At 35.8% G+C, this 16,773-nt stretch overlaps 2 protein-coding genes across 9 annotated transcripts in view; both read right to left on the bottom strand.

The window, feature by feature from the left end:
* Window positions 1-4,663, bottom strand: part of LOC131688425 (microtubule-associated protein RP/EB family member 1) — a 40,193-nt gene extending 35,530 nt beyond the window's left edge. For 2 of the 8 annotated variants that reach the window (XM_058972642.1, XM_058972641.1), the window contains exon 1: window positions 4,281-4,661. The gene's annotated coding sequence lies outside the window, so the exon portion shown is untranslated. Of the gene's footprint in view, window positions 1-2,279; window positions 2,407-2,440; window positions 2,579-4,280 lie in introns of those variants that run through there. The other 6 variants (XM_058972637.1, XM_058972634.1, XM_058972638.1 and 3 more) reach the window with 6 other exon arrangements.
* Window positions 4,664-9,763: 5,100 nt separating this feature from the next.
* On the bottom strand, window positions 9,764-16,186 carry LOC131691033 (small ribosomal subunit protein eS17). Its single transcript, XM_058977171.1, has 3 exons — window positions 16,048-16,186; window positions 15,648-15,799; window positions 9,764-10,099 (listed from the first exon to the last, which is right to left on the bottom strand). Exons 1-3 carry the CDS (start codon window positions 16,048-16,050, stop codon window positions 9,862-9,864), a joined length of 393 nt encoding a protein of 130 aa, XP_058833154.1. The 5' UTR covers window positions 16,051-16,186; the 3' UTR covers window positions 9,764-9,861.
* Window positions 16,187-16,773: the final 587 nt, after the last annotated feature.

The raw sequence follows: 16,773 nt of genomic DNA, 5'->3' as shown, positions 1-16,773 counted from the left end.
GATTGGCATGGTCTGAAATTATAGTCACTTTACTATCCCGAAATCATTCCTTTACATACTTCGATGTGTGTTTTTGGTCAATATCTTGCAGAAACTGTCATGTAAAGGCACGTTATCTTTGACATAGGACTGCATGACATCCTTTAGGATGTCCATCCTTTAGCCTTGCATTCGAATCTTGCCATTATAGCGGCGTTGCGAAGAATAGGACCTGCGCAATTCCACGAGAAGTAAGCTCCAAACCTCATTGTTCTCGCCTTCGTGCTTTACCATATTTTGCGTGTGTCGCAGATCAAACTGTTTGCACTTTGGACGTTTAACGTTCCGTTGTGCATCGGAGTAAAACAGGTTTACCTTTGATTCGTCCCTCCGAAGGATATGTAGCCATTTTTTGATTCCTTTTGAACCAGGGCTATTAACGCTGTTGAAAAGCAAATTGCATTTTTCTTCAAAGGCTTTAGTTTCGAAATAGTGGAACCTTCTTAGCAATTCTTTCTGGAAGCGAACTGTTCTCGGACCTGCCACTTTTCCAATTTGTGCTGAATTGGTTTTGGATGACGCGAATGGATCAGATTTCGTTAAAATTGCAATACGATGGTCAGCTGCTGTAGATGTTTTCTTGGGTTTTTTGCGTGTTTCCTTTTTTCAAAGGTTTTAAGGCATTTGTAACGAAGTTTTCGGAACGCCGCAGTGTATTCGTGATTTATTTTTACGTCTTATCTTCTTGAACAAAATTTCTTAGCACTGTACTTCGTTCCACTTGAGTACAGTGAGATGCTCGACCCATTCTATAACTAATCTTTGACTTATTCAACATTTGAATACATTTATTAACACGCAGAATTCAAACTTCACCAAATAAAACGTATAATGGAATCATGTAAAATAATAACACGTTAATATATTTCACACACCTATTATATTGACCACACGAAAAAGCCTGCGGTAGACTTGTTTTGCATCTTGACAATGATTGCAAATATAATCTGCGCCAACAACCCACTAGTAACTTGACAGATTCCAAGGCTTCTGTGTGCGGTAGGCGTGATTGAGACTGCTGCAACTTGGTATGCGCAATTGAGAGAAAAACAAAATAATCTATCACACACCTATTTTATTGGCCAGCAGTGTAGATTTCAAATTGTGACGAAAGTGATTTCTTGCATTGGTGCTATAGAATCGTTGGTCTATATTAATTGTTTTAGGATATACATGACAAAGTTTTACAAAAAATGCAATTACTGGTGATAAGAAAAGACTCGTTTTTACGTTTGATACAAAATATTTAGTCGAACTTGATATTTTATTGCGAATTATCGAGATCCGGAAACATTTTTGTATTTTTGAGGTTACGTTGGTTGTTTTAGATACGGAAAATGTTTGCTTAGAATTTGGATTTATCAGTGAATGACCTCGACTGTCCAGTGATTTTCGTCCACTATCGTATTTTTATCCAGCTTCAATCTCTGAATTTAATTTTAGTATAAACTAGATCCGGAAGAACGAATTCATAGAAATGTAACAAGAAATTTACCATCCATATATTATTCAGAGGTAGGAAACGTATTTACTTCGTTAGGAGAAATAACATTTAATTATAATATTGATTAAGTTTATAAAATTCAAAATTTACTTTTCGATGCGTTTGAAAATAAAAACATCATTCTACTCTCATGCCATCTGGCGGTCGACATCCAACGTTAAGTCGTGAATAAGTAAATATGTTTGCCTCGGTCGTCCATACGCGTCGATGCAAAAATTATATCGTTGGATGAATTAGGAACGAAATTTGTTGCAGGCGTTGTTGTCAACAAGCTTTGCAGTTACATGAAAAATCACTCAATTTTAAATCACAAATCAGTGCATAACAATACACAATCTCTTCAAATCGTTGCTCCGCAATTCTATCGATACCGGCAATTGTTTCGAACATTTATATGAAGTTGAGCAATGTTCAGTTAGCGCATAAACGTATAAAATATTTATTTGCTTATTAATATTACGCACTGAGACTATGTCGTACAAAACTAGATATAAGTATAGATTACACATATTATCCGACAGACAATCGAACCAAAGAACCAGCATTTATGCTTCACGTATATAATATAGATGATAGCTGTGCAACTAAGGTAAAATGCACATGTTTCCAAAATTGTAGGGTATTAAAAAAAACTAGATGACTGGCTGTAATTTGGTGACAGCTCCTTTCAATCCTCTTGGTGTAAATACGTACACACATTTCTAACAAACTTATGCACTCTCCCCAAAATTCTTACTTGTATGCACGGCTTCGCAAATGCTGATGATGGTTGATGAATCATGATGTACCTATGTATACCGTTCTGACAATAGATAACGAAACAGCAGATACTTTTTTTGGATTTATATAGTTGCAGCACTACAAAGCTTTATCAAAATGAGAATTGCCAATATTTACCGTAATTCCAAGACAAGCCAGCTGTCAAAAAATACTTGCAACACTCCGTTCCTTCCTATACCAACGAAAGAGGTCAAATTCCTTTTTGGAAAATGCCACAACACTTATTTCGCTCTCTATTTCGACTCTCAGTGACAATGTTCCGCTCTCCGTTTGAGTTGAGCGATATTCAAAAGTAGACATTCGGCGAACAGTCTGGTATTCATTGAGCACATATTTGATGAAAATGTTAAACAAAATAATCTAATCTCTTACTGAAACATGCGTCATATACAGTATAAATGGACGCTAGAGGAAGCTGAAACTGACTCATGAAGATGAAAATCGATGTAATCAGCTTTATTTTTATCTGCGCAGAATAAATTTTCTAAGCATTGATTCTTTTTATTTGTTGCTCTCATATTTTTGCAACGTAGTTTTTCTTAACACCGATTTTAGAATAAGCAATAGTTTGTGATTTTGAAAGTATTGCTTACTGGATCTTGTACAACATGAATTATACCATATGATTTCTACTATATTTTTTAAATCAGACCCAAATGATAATAAAGATCTCTTCAATTACTTTTTCTTGAATTATGTGAGATTTCATTTACAGTGTAAATTGGCGCAGATAGAAAATCGATTTTTTGTTATTTAGCTGTAGTAATCGAAAAAAGACAGCTCTCAATGCCCGTTGTCCTTATCATTCAAAGACAATCTCCTTAATATATTGAGGCACTAACAAATATTTATTTTTTCGTTTATAAAAAACCAAAGCTGTAAAAATATTCTGTAGTTTCTAGACTTAATTTTTTAATTAGCCATTTATTGTTGGTGTAAATTTTGTTTAAGGGTTTCGTCCCCCAACTTTAAAGTCGATTTTTTTTTGTTTTTGCATATTTAGGATGATAAATATGCTCCCAATTTTGATATGAAGTGTTTTCTAGATTCCTTTAATTTGGCTATGTGATTGTTCTACTTATTTTTTTCCTGCAAACTTCGATAAAAACACTTGCTAATCTTTTGTGGATCATTCTTTAATTTATGAAAAGACAAAATAGGAAAATCCAAGCAGAAACATGTAACAGTCTTTAATCACCCTGATTTAAATAACTTTTTAAGAAATTTTTCAAGTACATTAACATTCTGCCGTACGTACGTTAACTTCTTGCCGCTCTCGTACAATAAATGAGATGAAATTAGTCCGAAGTTATCTTATGTGCCTCCTTATCCTGACAGAAATCCAACAAACAGGCTCTCGATTGATTAAAAACTTACAAACTGCGGAACAATAATGCCGTTTTTAATTATGGTGTTGAGCAACGGGCGAATACAAATATAATGACTTATTTAATATGTGGCAAGTCAATTCAAATTCATAGTTCACAGCTTGTTTACTTTATCTTTCCAAACCAACAAACTAGCAAGGTGCAATGATTACAAGCATCAATTCCATATCAACATTTGAATAGGGCTAATAAGATTTGTAAACAAACTTTTGTTTTGCTGATTTCTCCTAATTTGTTATCATTTCAACACAGAAAACATTTGAAAATGATTCTACCAAGGGTAAAGATGTTGATTCATGTGTATTTTTCATGAAATTCAACTCGGTGGCGGAATAATGAGCGAAATAAGTTTGTTTACAAAAGTCTCATTCGCCCTTTTGAAGAATTACTATTGAATTTACGGATCATGCACGTATTATCATAAACTGGGACTCACGAGACGTGGATAGAAATTGACCAAAATATGATACAGGTGTTTACCATCCTAATCATTAGAAGGCACATACAAACACTGGCACATGGATGTGCGAGAGCATGACCAAACGCCGTATGTATTAGTTCAGACTTACTTTAGCAAAATTTTCTCCGCTGGTTCGGGTCTGGTTTGATCTGCTCCACCGTGTACGAAAAAAAACTAGAAATTTTTCTGCAACTCCACACTTCCGGGATAAAAATAAGGCTGTTGGCAAGTTCTACTAAGCACAATAATTACTTTTCGCACTTCCAAATGGATCTTCACTTTAGCAATTCACTGTCCCCTTGGAAACACACAGAATGCAGAATTTATCCACTTTTTATCTTCTGTACAATTAACCGTATGCATATCTGCCGCACTGAACGTGAAGAGAAAAACGTATCACTACGAGACAACTTTTCTAGCTTTCGATCGGAGCGAGTTCGGATTTCAAACTGCCGTTTTTGCTTGCTCTGGCTCTCTCGCTTTTGCTGATGCGAAATCGGCGACGACAAGGCTGATGCTTCATGCTTGTCTTCGCGTTGGGTTTAGGGCTGTTGAAAACTCTACACGCCGCATCGGCGCACCATCGTACACCAAGGGGTTTTACAACACAATATATTTTGCTGCATAGGCGCTTTTAAAGGGCCTTTTACACGAGGCGCTAGTAACGTCATTACTGAGAAGTAATTCACTTTTAATGATAGTGTAAGGTAAGTAATGACGGAATTCCCGTACAATTTCAGTTATGTCATTGCTTAGTAATGACACTTTTATTAAGCGTCGTGTAGGGCCCCTTTTTTAACGATCGTGTATGGCGAATAATGACGGAATTCCCAATTGAGCCCTTGTCGGTCAGTATCACGAATACTAAAGCAGTATTTTCAACAGCGGCCCTTACACGCTCAATATTTTTATCAATACGAGTATTGACGATATTGCTTCAATACGCCAATCCCATTTGAAATGTACATCGTTAATACAGTCGTGATTCGCTGGTTGGGCCACACCTCTGTTCAACTAACGAGTTTGATTCGTAAGTAAATTTGACATAAGATTTTGACATTCAGATGCTTTTTAGTTGGACAATGGTCCAACTAGCGGATGTCCAAGTAAAAAGCGGCCCAGTTAAAAAGTGTCCAACCAGCGAATCATGACTGAGTCATGATTCGCTGGTTGGACACTTTTTAACTGGACCGCTTTTTACTTGGACATCCGCTAGTTGGAACATTGTCCAACTAAAAAGCATCTGAATGTCAAAATCTTATGTCAAATTTATTTTGACAATCAATCTGACAATTATTAGAGATGTGAATAGATGCAATTACACTACTAACGTCTCCTTTGGAGAGTTTTTGACATCTGTCAGTCGGTCCAACTAACGAATCAAATTCGTTGTGAAAAAAAATCTGTAGCATTACAGAAAAATCTGTGAATATGGTAACCCTGCCGCCAACCAGTTAGTGGTGTATTATTTGTCATGTGACGTGTACGTGCATGAGCCGTACTCGATAAAAAATCCTCACGTTGATGGAAAGTGATTTACAGTTGATTTCGCACTACACTTGCCCAACATTTCAATGCGATGTTTCAATCTGTTAGGGACCCTTACACGAAAAAGTTGAGTAAAAGGCACACCCAAAGCTAATTGAGATGTTTCCACCAGAGACGGTTCTGTTGTCGTTCCGTTTAGTGCGTGAGTTTTACTGAATTGATATCCAAGTGACCGTTATAATTATGGGATAAGCCAGTAGTCATGAATCGCTGGTTGGACACTTTTTAACTGGACCGCTTTTTACTTGGACACCCGCTACAGTTGTGATTCGCTGGTTGAACACTTTTTTACTGGACCGCTTTTAGTTGAACCTCCGCTAGTTGGACCATTGTCCGACTAAAAAGCATCTGAACGTCAAAATCCCATGTCAAATTTGCTTTGACAATCTATTTATCAATCTTTTACACTACTAACGTCTTCTTTGGAGAGTTTTTGACATCATTTGTCAGTCGGTCCAACTAGCGAATCAAATTTCGTTAGTTGGACAAGGCTGTGGCCCAACCAGCGAATCACGACTGTAGTTGGACCATTGTCCAACTAAAAAGCATCTGAATGTCAAAATCTTATGTCAAATTTACTTTGACAATCAATCTGACAATTATTAGAGATGTGAATAGATGCAATTACACTACTAACGTCTCCTTTGGAGAGTTTTTGACATCTGTCAGCCGGTCCAACTAACGAATCAAATTCATTAGTTGGACAGAGGTGTGGCCCAACCAGCGAATCACGACTGTACCAAATCATGTGATGTGATGGCCGAATAAATAGAGAATCACAAACCCCCCCCCCCCCGCACCATCTTCCCCCCAAGTTTTCTGTCGTATATAGTCCAATATACTGCAATTTTCTTCAATGTCTACACTAAAATTAGTTATGGAGTGTTTTCACAAACTTTTTGTGATGTGATGGCCGGATAATTAGAGAAGCACCCCCACCATCTTCCCCCAAGCTTTTTCTCGTATATAGTCTAATATATTGCAATTTTCTTCAATGTCTTGACTAAAATTAGTTATGGAATGTTTTCACCAATTTTTTTCATTTTGATTATAAAGGCCTTAGGATCCTTAAGAAAGGTCTTTCGGTTTTTTCAGGTTAGAAATGTTTTTGACATTTGCGGGGATTGGGGATCGAATCAGGTGAGCGGCGTACACCTTGTCGACCATTACGCTTTTCCCGCCCCATCAAACAAAATTTTTCGAAACTGAATTTTCGAAAACTGAACCCATTAAATCTCGAACTAAATTTGTTTGAAGAATAAATACATACTTTATATATTAATTCTAGGAGGATTAGCCAGAGTTAGTTCGAGCAAGTTTTTGTTTATAGACAACTTAATCAAACTTCGTATCCCTTTTGAAACATTGTCCCTAATCCATATTTCGGAACATCTCTTCAAAAAAGAGCTCCGGGCAGCTATGGGACCTTGGCTTAGAGATCAGTTATAAGATCCAATTCGCACAATTTTCCAAAAGTCCTCATGATGCCTAAAACGATAGGTTTAAGTGATCAATTAAGTGATCAGATTTAATGATCAGACGGTGTACTTCCAAAATTATTATTGAATATTTAATTAAATTAGCATAAAGCACTTTTTTCAATCCAATTAATTTTGGTTTGGGGGAGGGGGTGTTTAACCCCCAAAATCCCCCTGACTGCGCCACTGGATCTCATAATTTTCGAGTATTTCGAAAAGTGTGTTGGACCTAATAATATTATGCGCAGCTGACAACTTGATTCTAGTTCCCTACAATACTTACCGTTTGATTTTCAAGTCACACAATTTGAGCTTCTGAAAGCCAAAGAATGATACATGTGGGTAATGTGATCGCCCAATGGTTTCAATCAAAACGGAATCGGATCTAAAGGAAAAGAAGGAACAGAAACTACAGGTTGAAAACATTTTTCGAACGAATATGGTTCGATAGAATCTGACTCCCGTTTGCTTTTGCTGTCGTTATTGAGAATATAAACCACATTCGTTCGAAAAAACGATCCATTGTAATGTAGAATAAGGCTGATTAATTTTTGAAAAGTGCTACCTAATAATATATATGTAAACAAACTTGTTGATTTCTACTATGTTGCTACTATTGAATTTATACAACGCAGAAATGTATTTGAGAATGTTTCTACGACGGATCGATTAAAGTATATTTTTCATGAAATTTCACTCTGCAGTGAAATAATGCGAAAAACTACAAAAGAGAGTGGGCATAGTGTAGTTGGTAAATCAATTGAATTGTACGCAGCTCACCTGGGTTCGATTGCTAACCCGGCACATAGGATGAGATTTTTCCAACTCGAAAAAAGAAGCGAACGGTCCTGAGGTTAAAATCTCTTTATATCACAGAATTCGGTATATTGTAAAATGGCAACAGTATGCATTTAAGGGTTAAAAAAGCTCCTTTTGAAGAATGAATAGTGAATTATGCTCAGAACAGCAGTATGTTTGACTTAAAATTTTCCGTTGCCCCCCTATCTTCTAGTTTTAGTTAATCAATATTTAATCTCGTTAAGAAATGCACAACAGTACCACTACTTTAAAATAGCCCCAATTAATTCCTCCTAATCTTGAACAACTCTCTCTAGTTATTTCTAGTTAATAAGCTTGTAAAATGTTCCGCTTAGTTAATAATTAATTTCTCCTACAATCTCCCTTCTAAAAATCATAAAGTGAATTACTATAAAAAGAACACACAAAATGACCCGTCCCCCAAATCTTACGAATATTATATTATACCATCTTTTGTATGTATAAGTTAGCTGTAAAGTTTTTTTTTTAGTTTCATTATATAAAGCAAAATAATATTGAAATGTGTAACCCCCTAGTTTTAAGAAATTCAAAATGTAAAACAATGAAAAAAATGGCACCTTTAAGCTAACGCATACGTGCCTTATCAAATAAACAAATTGAAAAAAAATTCCGTTGGGGGCCATGCACTAATTACTCTTTTTTAGAACTTTTCAACCTCCCCCTCCCCCCTGATAAGAGTTCGTAAGATTTTGGTGAACTCCCCCTCCCCCCTACGTAAGATCTTATCATGATTTTCGTAATTAGAAAAGCATACAATCCATTAAATTGAAAGATAACGAAAACGGTACGGTACAAAATTCAACTGTAATCATCAGCAGTAATTTTATTAGAATCTTAATTTTGCCCAGTAGATATTTCAGAATAACTGCTGGGAGATATTCAGAAACTCCGATTTGGTCCTTATAGTCTGCTTCGCTATAGTCGGAAATAGTTCCTTGTGATGTAAAATCTCTTCTGGTGGGAATTAATTCTGAGTTCCAACTGTGACGCTTATCGTACGCGTAGCTTCGAAAAAAATTCGTAGATGGCTATCACAGTTCGCACTCTGCAAATATTTGATCTACAAGATCTTTGACAATCGCATGACAGAACATTTTCCGGCTACCTTGCGGAAGCGAAAATTTGAAAAAAGGATGTTAGCCTAATAACACGGTATCAACACTTCCTAACTTGTAAGGTATATGGTGACTCGAGTTCCTGAACAGAACAATGTACCATCAAGAGTCAAGAAATTGTTGTAACTGCACCATCGGCAATTAAGTCGCTCCTCACGCTGCCAGCAATCAATAATATCCCATAACTAAGGAATCATATCCTGCCGGAAAATACTTTAATTCGAGGTCCGCCCTTCCTTGACCATGATGTACAATATATGCTCGTTTTGTGTAATATACATGTTCATGGCAGAAATAAGAAATAGGACCCTTTTCTTATGAAAATAATATTTTCCATATTGATTTCATTTTTCATACTTGTTTTATGATATTACGTAAGAAAGGACAAACCCTCCCTCCCCCTTAGATAAGAATTCGTAAGATATTTTGAAACTCCCCTCCCCCCATATTCCCTTACGTAATTAGTGTAGCCCCTTTTTAGAACATACAGTAAAATATCGAGTCACAACAGTATGCTTTTGTTGATCCTCAGCACCTTTCTTTGAAAAATTAGAAGGAAACCCCAACTAGAAGATGGTGATAAACTCTTCAACAAATGCTAAGAACGGTAGTTGTTGCCCAATCGGATACCTTGGGATCATTTATTGATTATTCTTCATTCGAAGAATTTTTATTTTTCCAGTGCCATATTAACGCTATCGATCCTACTTTAGTTACGTCTGCTGTAGCCCTGCGCCGTTGGATTGGTCACTTGGACGACGATATTGCTGAAGTCCAAATGCTTCAACATTTCTTTAGTCTCTGGGTCGACCTCAATAATATCCTGCTCCAGGGCGGAGACCTCTGGTACGTAGTTATCTCGGCGCTCACGTTCTTCTTCTTGCAGTTTGATCGAAATGCCCCGAACTTGCGAGTTGCGCAATCGCTTCATCAGATGTGTAACAAAACTGCGAATAAACACAAATGTTAAAATTAGTTGTCATTACTATACGTTGTAGAGAAAAAGAAAGTAAAAAATGTTGTGCTTCTGTAATGAATCTGAGTACACGTACTGTTTGGGTGCTGAAATATTCATTTTTATAACATTTTTTAAAAAGCATTTGCTTATTTAAAATTTCGGTAAGCTGGTGTTGTGTAAAGCGATAGAACCCAAGTTTGGATAATGCAAAAAGAGTCAAGAATTTAATAAGCCAATTTATTTATGAGCCAGGCTTCAATTATTTTTAAAATATGCCAAATAAATGGCTTGAGGCGAAACCGAGTCAATTTTTTTGAGCATCGCCCTACGGAAAATTTATTTTGCTTAGAAAGGTGCTAACCTATTGCACTCTACCCGTTTTGAAATAACCATATTGATTGGTATCTCCGTGTTACTTATGGGCAGAGTAATCATTTCCTTCTTGTATTCAGTTTGTCGTGCACTCTGTCAACATTTTGCATTACACGATGAATGAGGGTGTGCAAATACGATGGGTTATAGTCGGGCATCGTAAACACGATCAGCGATGCCAACCTTCCAGTTTAAACTCAAGTCAAACAGACAATCGGAAAAATATTCCAGTTTTTTGAAATTTGAGCCCGTTTTATTTTTAATATTTATTTATTTAGTTTAGTTTTTCAAGCAAACCATGGGATGATGCCGAGTGCCCCAGAACAAGATTTTAGTCCACCGTAACCTGAACTCTTTTTATACCACTTGTGAGTAAAACGGTTCTGAAATGTACATTTTGACTTGATTTTAACTAAAAACTCAAGGTGGCAGTACCTTGTGTCAAATATTTTGATGAACATTTGTTGAACTCAAAGCTAGTTGTATAGTGGTATCTAAAGAAAGGTTTAAGCGCATCCTCAAGTTTAGCAAATTTTTGTGGCTGTGTAGATTGAAACCTTCAAAACAGTAAAATTCGACTAACTATTACAATTATAATCAAATTCGAATGCTTTAATATTTTTTTAATTTGGACAACAAAACCGACCCAAATTTTCAGTAAAAGGTATAGAACATACGTGTTTACTTAAAATTACGTTCATTAAAGCGTTGACTTAAACATTACAAGGGTAAAGTAAGTTTTTTCGAGCATCCAGTTTTTTCCATTTTTTCAAAAAAGGTTCCAGTTTTTTTGAAAAATGTTGGCAACGCTGCACACAATATTTTGCTACATATACGGATGGTTTATGTTTGGATTGAATTCAACTTTGAATATTTTATGCATGATGCGCGCGTGGTTTGTGAGTCACATATTTGGTTGCAATCTCAAAATTATAGTTATGGGGCAAAACAGAAAAATTTAGTGTTGTATTCGAAATAGAAATAGGGGCATATCCTGGCGAATCAGGACGTCTTGTCACCCTACACAGAGAACAAAATATGGCAAAAGCAATCAAATTTTAGGACTTCAATCGCATTTCCGCATCGCAATTCGCACAAAAATATTCTCGTTTGCTTTGACAATCTGTGAACTTCAAAATACTGATTACTGATTACGTGTTGAATGTAAACTAATCAATTATATTTTGAGTACAACCATAATGTTGGTTGTTTCAGCCTTAGAGCTGAAAATTCTTAGGAAAACTGGAATTTATTCCTAATAAATGCTGAGTTAAGCAAAACGTAGTTTGCTAAAATAAACAACAAAATGGAGAATATATCTAATGTTTTATGACTATATTTTCGCTATGCACTCAAGTTTTTTTCACGCGGTTTTTTTTGCGCGGTATTTTTTACGCGGTTTTTTACGCGGATTTTGAAATTTACGCGGTTTTCATTTACGCGGATTTTGAAATTTACGCGGTTTTCATTTACGCGGATTTTGAAATTTACGCGGTTTTCATTTACGCGGTTTTTGAAATTTACGCGGATTTTGGAATTTACGCGGTATCCATCAACGAGGTTCCCTTTATCGCGGATTCTTAAATTTAAGTGGTCTTCATTTACGCGGATTTTGAAATTTACACGGTTTTCATTTACGCGGATTTTGAAATTTACGCGGTTTTCATTTACGCGGATTTTGAAATTTACGCGGTTTTGATTTACGCGGCCTGTATTCCCCGCGTAAAAAAACCTGAGTGTATATTCTACGCAGACTATCAATGAAGTAAAACAAGCAGTTCAGCGTTCATCAACAGCAGGATCCTTGCAAACTAAAATATAACCTATTTTCCAAAAAATACGCTGTCAATTTTTGTAATTCAGCTAATTTTGTAATTCTATTGAGCATGACAATCTGTTAGTACAGACTTTGAATCAGGTTAACCGCTATGTGTCCGACGCGGTACCCGGCAGGTTTCAGTTAATGAAATTCCCATGTTTTATCCATAGCTGGAAATTGAAACCTTGTGACATCTTAGAACTTCACTAAGTCAAGCTTTTGGGTTAATAATATTGTTGAAATAGTAAGAGGGGAAGTGAGGAGGGGCTCCTGATTTTTTTTACTACGTAACAGGCCGACGTGGGTACTCGGGTACCCACAAAACTGAAATACCAATAACTAAGGTAATTTCTAACCGATTTTGATACTTTTTGGTGTTTTATATTCGGAAACTCATCCACTTGGTAAAAATGAATCGGATTACTTCATTCGATTCCCGGAAATCCGGATTTCCGGAAGCATGTTCCAGTCCTGGGATACTATTTCGTGTTTTGCTATCTTATGTCAAACGCCATTCTGGGGTAAACTGAGTTAGATATGCCGCATTACTTGTTTGAAAAATCTCTACAAAGTGGCGTTTTGAGAATTTTTAAATTCTGCTTGGTTACTTAGATAGCGAGAAACATGATGAGAAATTGTGAGTTTTTTGCTTCAAATCACTGTATCTAGGGATTTGCTCAAGTTATATTGAAGTTTTAGATGTTTTTATGTGTGAAAATGCCTGAGGAACACAATGGCATAAACATTTTCAAAAGAACATTACACGAGTTGTGAGAAAAACACAGTTTTAGTTTTAAACTGGAAATAAAGGATATTTGGCAACACTGTAACCAAAAATAATTCTAAATTCCCTGACTCATTTCCTTCAAAATGTATTTCACTGGTTGTTTATAGACCATATGAAAGCAAAGATATGAATAAAAGTTAAAAATTGATGATTTTTTCTATGGAAAATTTTCCATGCACGATTATGACACGTCATACAAATTTTAGTATCAATACACGCCTATGGCACGTGTGAGTGCGACTTTTGTTTACATTCATAGTAAAAACTGGCAACATAGTCAACCGATCTTCGTAATATTTCAGAGATTAATGCAGAATAGATAGAAGCATCAATTGTCTTCTTTGGATTGTTTATACCATTTCAAGAGTACTTATTCAAAAGGTCCTAAGTGACATTGAGTTCGAACTGAGAAAAACGAGGCTGAAGTTTCATGGACCTAAAACAAATCCCTATTAGAGAACAAATATGTGTTCTGATGAAACAATTATGCCAATATAGTCTATGGACTCTGCTCTTTAGGTAAATAATACTAAAAACATGAAATGTTTAGTGCTAATGTAGTTTTTAAGCGCTTTAAAATGATGCGTCGTTTTGAAAATTATAGGACCTTTCACATAGGTCTTTTTTCGGGCCTAAGAATCATACGACGCTGCACATAAGGCTTTATTCAGCAAAGGTAGCTCTTACGAAGAATATTGAATTTCTTCAAAGTTTTCAACACAATGAGCACCGGAATACAAATGTTCTTCATTACTATGGTAAATAGTTGCACTGGATTTAACATAAGTCTTGCAGAAAAAAAATTTGCGAGAAACTTTAGTTTATATTAATAAACCATTGGCTGGAAGTGGTTAAAACCAACGAATGGCATGATACTTTAGAATAACTAAGCTTTCCAATTATCATTTAATTTATTATACTTTCTAAATTCAACTTCGAAAATAAGTCGCATGAACAGAAGAAAATTTCTTTTATTTTGATTTTTAGGACGTTTTACTAGGTACCTATGTGCAGTGGGAAAAACATAGAATGAAATGAATCATGCGTCGTTTTGCATGGTGCCTATGAACAGCTGCAGAGATTTTGAAATGTTCCACGCATAGGTCCTTTCAATTTAAAAGGTCTCAAGTGCAATATTTCAAAATATGATCATGAAACCTTTGGGACTTTTTATATAATGCTTGTTACTTTGATAAATACTGGATATAATGAATCCTGGTTTTCGGTATTGTTAGCTATGTTGTAATCACATGCTGCGCTGCAAATAACTCAGTTTGCTTACATTTGTCACTAAGGACCATTTGAATCAGCACTCTTGATTTATAAGTTTCAAGATATTCAATCTCAAACTTTAAAAATCGTTTTTATCGAAATGTGCTAACTGGCGCTAGTCATAAGATAGCACAACAGCGACGATTTGTGAATTTGAATGGAATACTAGCAATATGGGTATCAAAATTCTTGGAATTGCATCAGTAGGCTATATCTCGTGGTTTTGGAAACATTTGGAGCAGGCTCCGCGGGGACGTGAGTGGCCATTCCATATCAATTCCAAACTGCCATAGGGCCCCGTAATAACAAATACCATACTTCTGAGACTTTTTGAAGAGTTTTGATACTCGTATTGCTAGAACATTATTATTTACAAATAATACCTTAGTACTAGAACATTACTCCGGAAAATCCGGATTACCAAGAACCAGATCCATTCATCCGGTTTAATTTTACAGAATCACAGAAGAAAAAAGTGGACGAGCTCCTGAATCCAAAACATCTTAAAGTGTCCAAATCGGTTAAAGGAAGCCATAGTTATGAGCATTTCAATTTGTGGGTACCCTGGAACTCTCGTTGGGCTGTTAAAGGTTGGACACATAACGGTTAAGGAAATTACTTGGATAGCGGTAAATACATACAAATAAAGTTACAAAAAAGGGAAAAAAAACTAGTTAAAAAAAAAAACAAAGCAAAGAGTTAAAAAACAAACAGAAACAAACGAATAGTCTGCTTTTGAACTAAGTTTAGGTTGCATCCATATAACCTAAAAGTTAGGTTTTATACCCAATTGTAATTGTAATTTGTTAGCTTACGATGCCCTGTTGGTTATATTCGTATACCTTATGTCAGGTCAACATTTATATTTCTCCAAACCAATATTTTAGTTTGTACTTATAAGGAACGATTAGCGTTCAATGATCTCAATTTTGATTGCAACGAATATGATTTCCTTAGCCTGATATGAAGCTTACGCTAACAGGTTGTCGTTGCAAGTGAACATACAAAATACAAACAATTATGGTGGAAAACAATCAATGTTCTACTTTAATCTTGGGTTTGCAACATATTTTTTTAAATTTTTATTCATGTTTGAGCTTCAATCATATTTTTAGTCGTTTCAGCCTAGACCCATTGCTCTCCGTGTAGGTACTTAAGCTTGTACTCCATATGCCGTTATTGTTCAAATTCACAACTGTATCAAATTGAATTTATTATTCACATAAAATTTTCACTTCACTGATCTACATGAGAATGGTTTCGAAATTAAATCAAATTCAAACTCACCCGGCAATCTTGTTACGCAGCGGCTTGGTCGGAATGATGGCCACCTCCTCCACTATGCGCTTATTTGTATGGAAGTCCATGGTCAGTCGAGTGTAGTACTTCTCGATGATTACCTTGGAAGCCTTCTTTACGGTCTTGGTACGAACACGACCCTAAAAGCATAATAAAACGGGGCTCAAAAACATTTTCCTTGGAAATACAATGTTTAGTGCTATCGGTTCAGCTTCAGTTTTCCCGTCGTGTTAGACGTCAAAAAGTCAAGGAAAGTTGTTTTAATCACGATACACATTATTCCGTCCATATTTTTATCACTACCGGTTTAACCATTACTGGTTCTTATATTTTAAAAGCAAAATTTAGTAAATCGTAACGATAAACATTGAAAATTTTAATTATTTACCATTTCGAGTTAATTTTCACTGCTGCCGATCACTACGAAAACGTGTAGAAAAGAAACACATGACGTCACGTCCTTTGAAGCTTCCCATTTGACGGCTGTCAAAAGACAGAGTTACCAACCATATGAAACCTGAACGAACCCAGCAGTTGAGGTACAAATACAAGATGATTGAAAGTAAAAGGTTTGTTCCATTAGACGGAAGTTACTCCAGACCAGTGTTACGAAATTTCAAAATCAGTTACCTATTTCTGCTTGCATTTACCGAAACCGACATTCAGATTCAACGCCTCCCTCATTCATTCACTTTCCAACTGGCTGTAATTTCATGCAGAATCGAATGCTTGAGTGCAGAGGAAATATAAATTTATTCACCAACCAAAGCATTCATTTGTTATTTATTGTGGATAACACTGGAAATTAGCAAAAATAACGAAAAATAAGATAGCGACAAGATTGCGAAACCGCCATTTTAAGATTTAACCTCTTCAATTCCGCAATGCTACAAAAATATAATTTGAACTGATTTTTATATGAAGTATTCGAGCGACTATTGGTCTTGAACCAAGGCAAAACTTAGGAGGATGCAAAGGAATCGAGTTAGGAATCAAAAAGGCACACTAAACAATAAATTAAATGGGTACCACAAAATTGTAACAAATAATTTCCCAATTTTCGCTCAACAGGTAGTGAAGGGGTGAATAAATCCATGAACGTGCATGAACTGTC

The sequence above is a fragment of the Topomyia yanbarensis genome, chromosome 3 (assembly GCF_030247195.1).
Source record: "Topomyia yanbarensis strain Yona2022 chromosome 3, ASM3024719v1, whole genome shotgun sequence".
NCBI lineage: Eukaryota > Metazoa > Arthropoda > Insecta > Diptera > Culicidae > Topomyia > Topomyia yanbarensis.
Note: the sequence above shows the minus strand (reverse complement) of the source record. Positions and strands in the feature narration are given on the sequence as shown.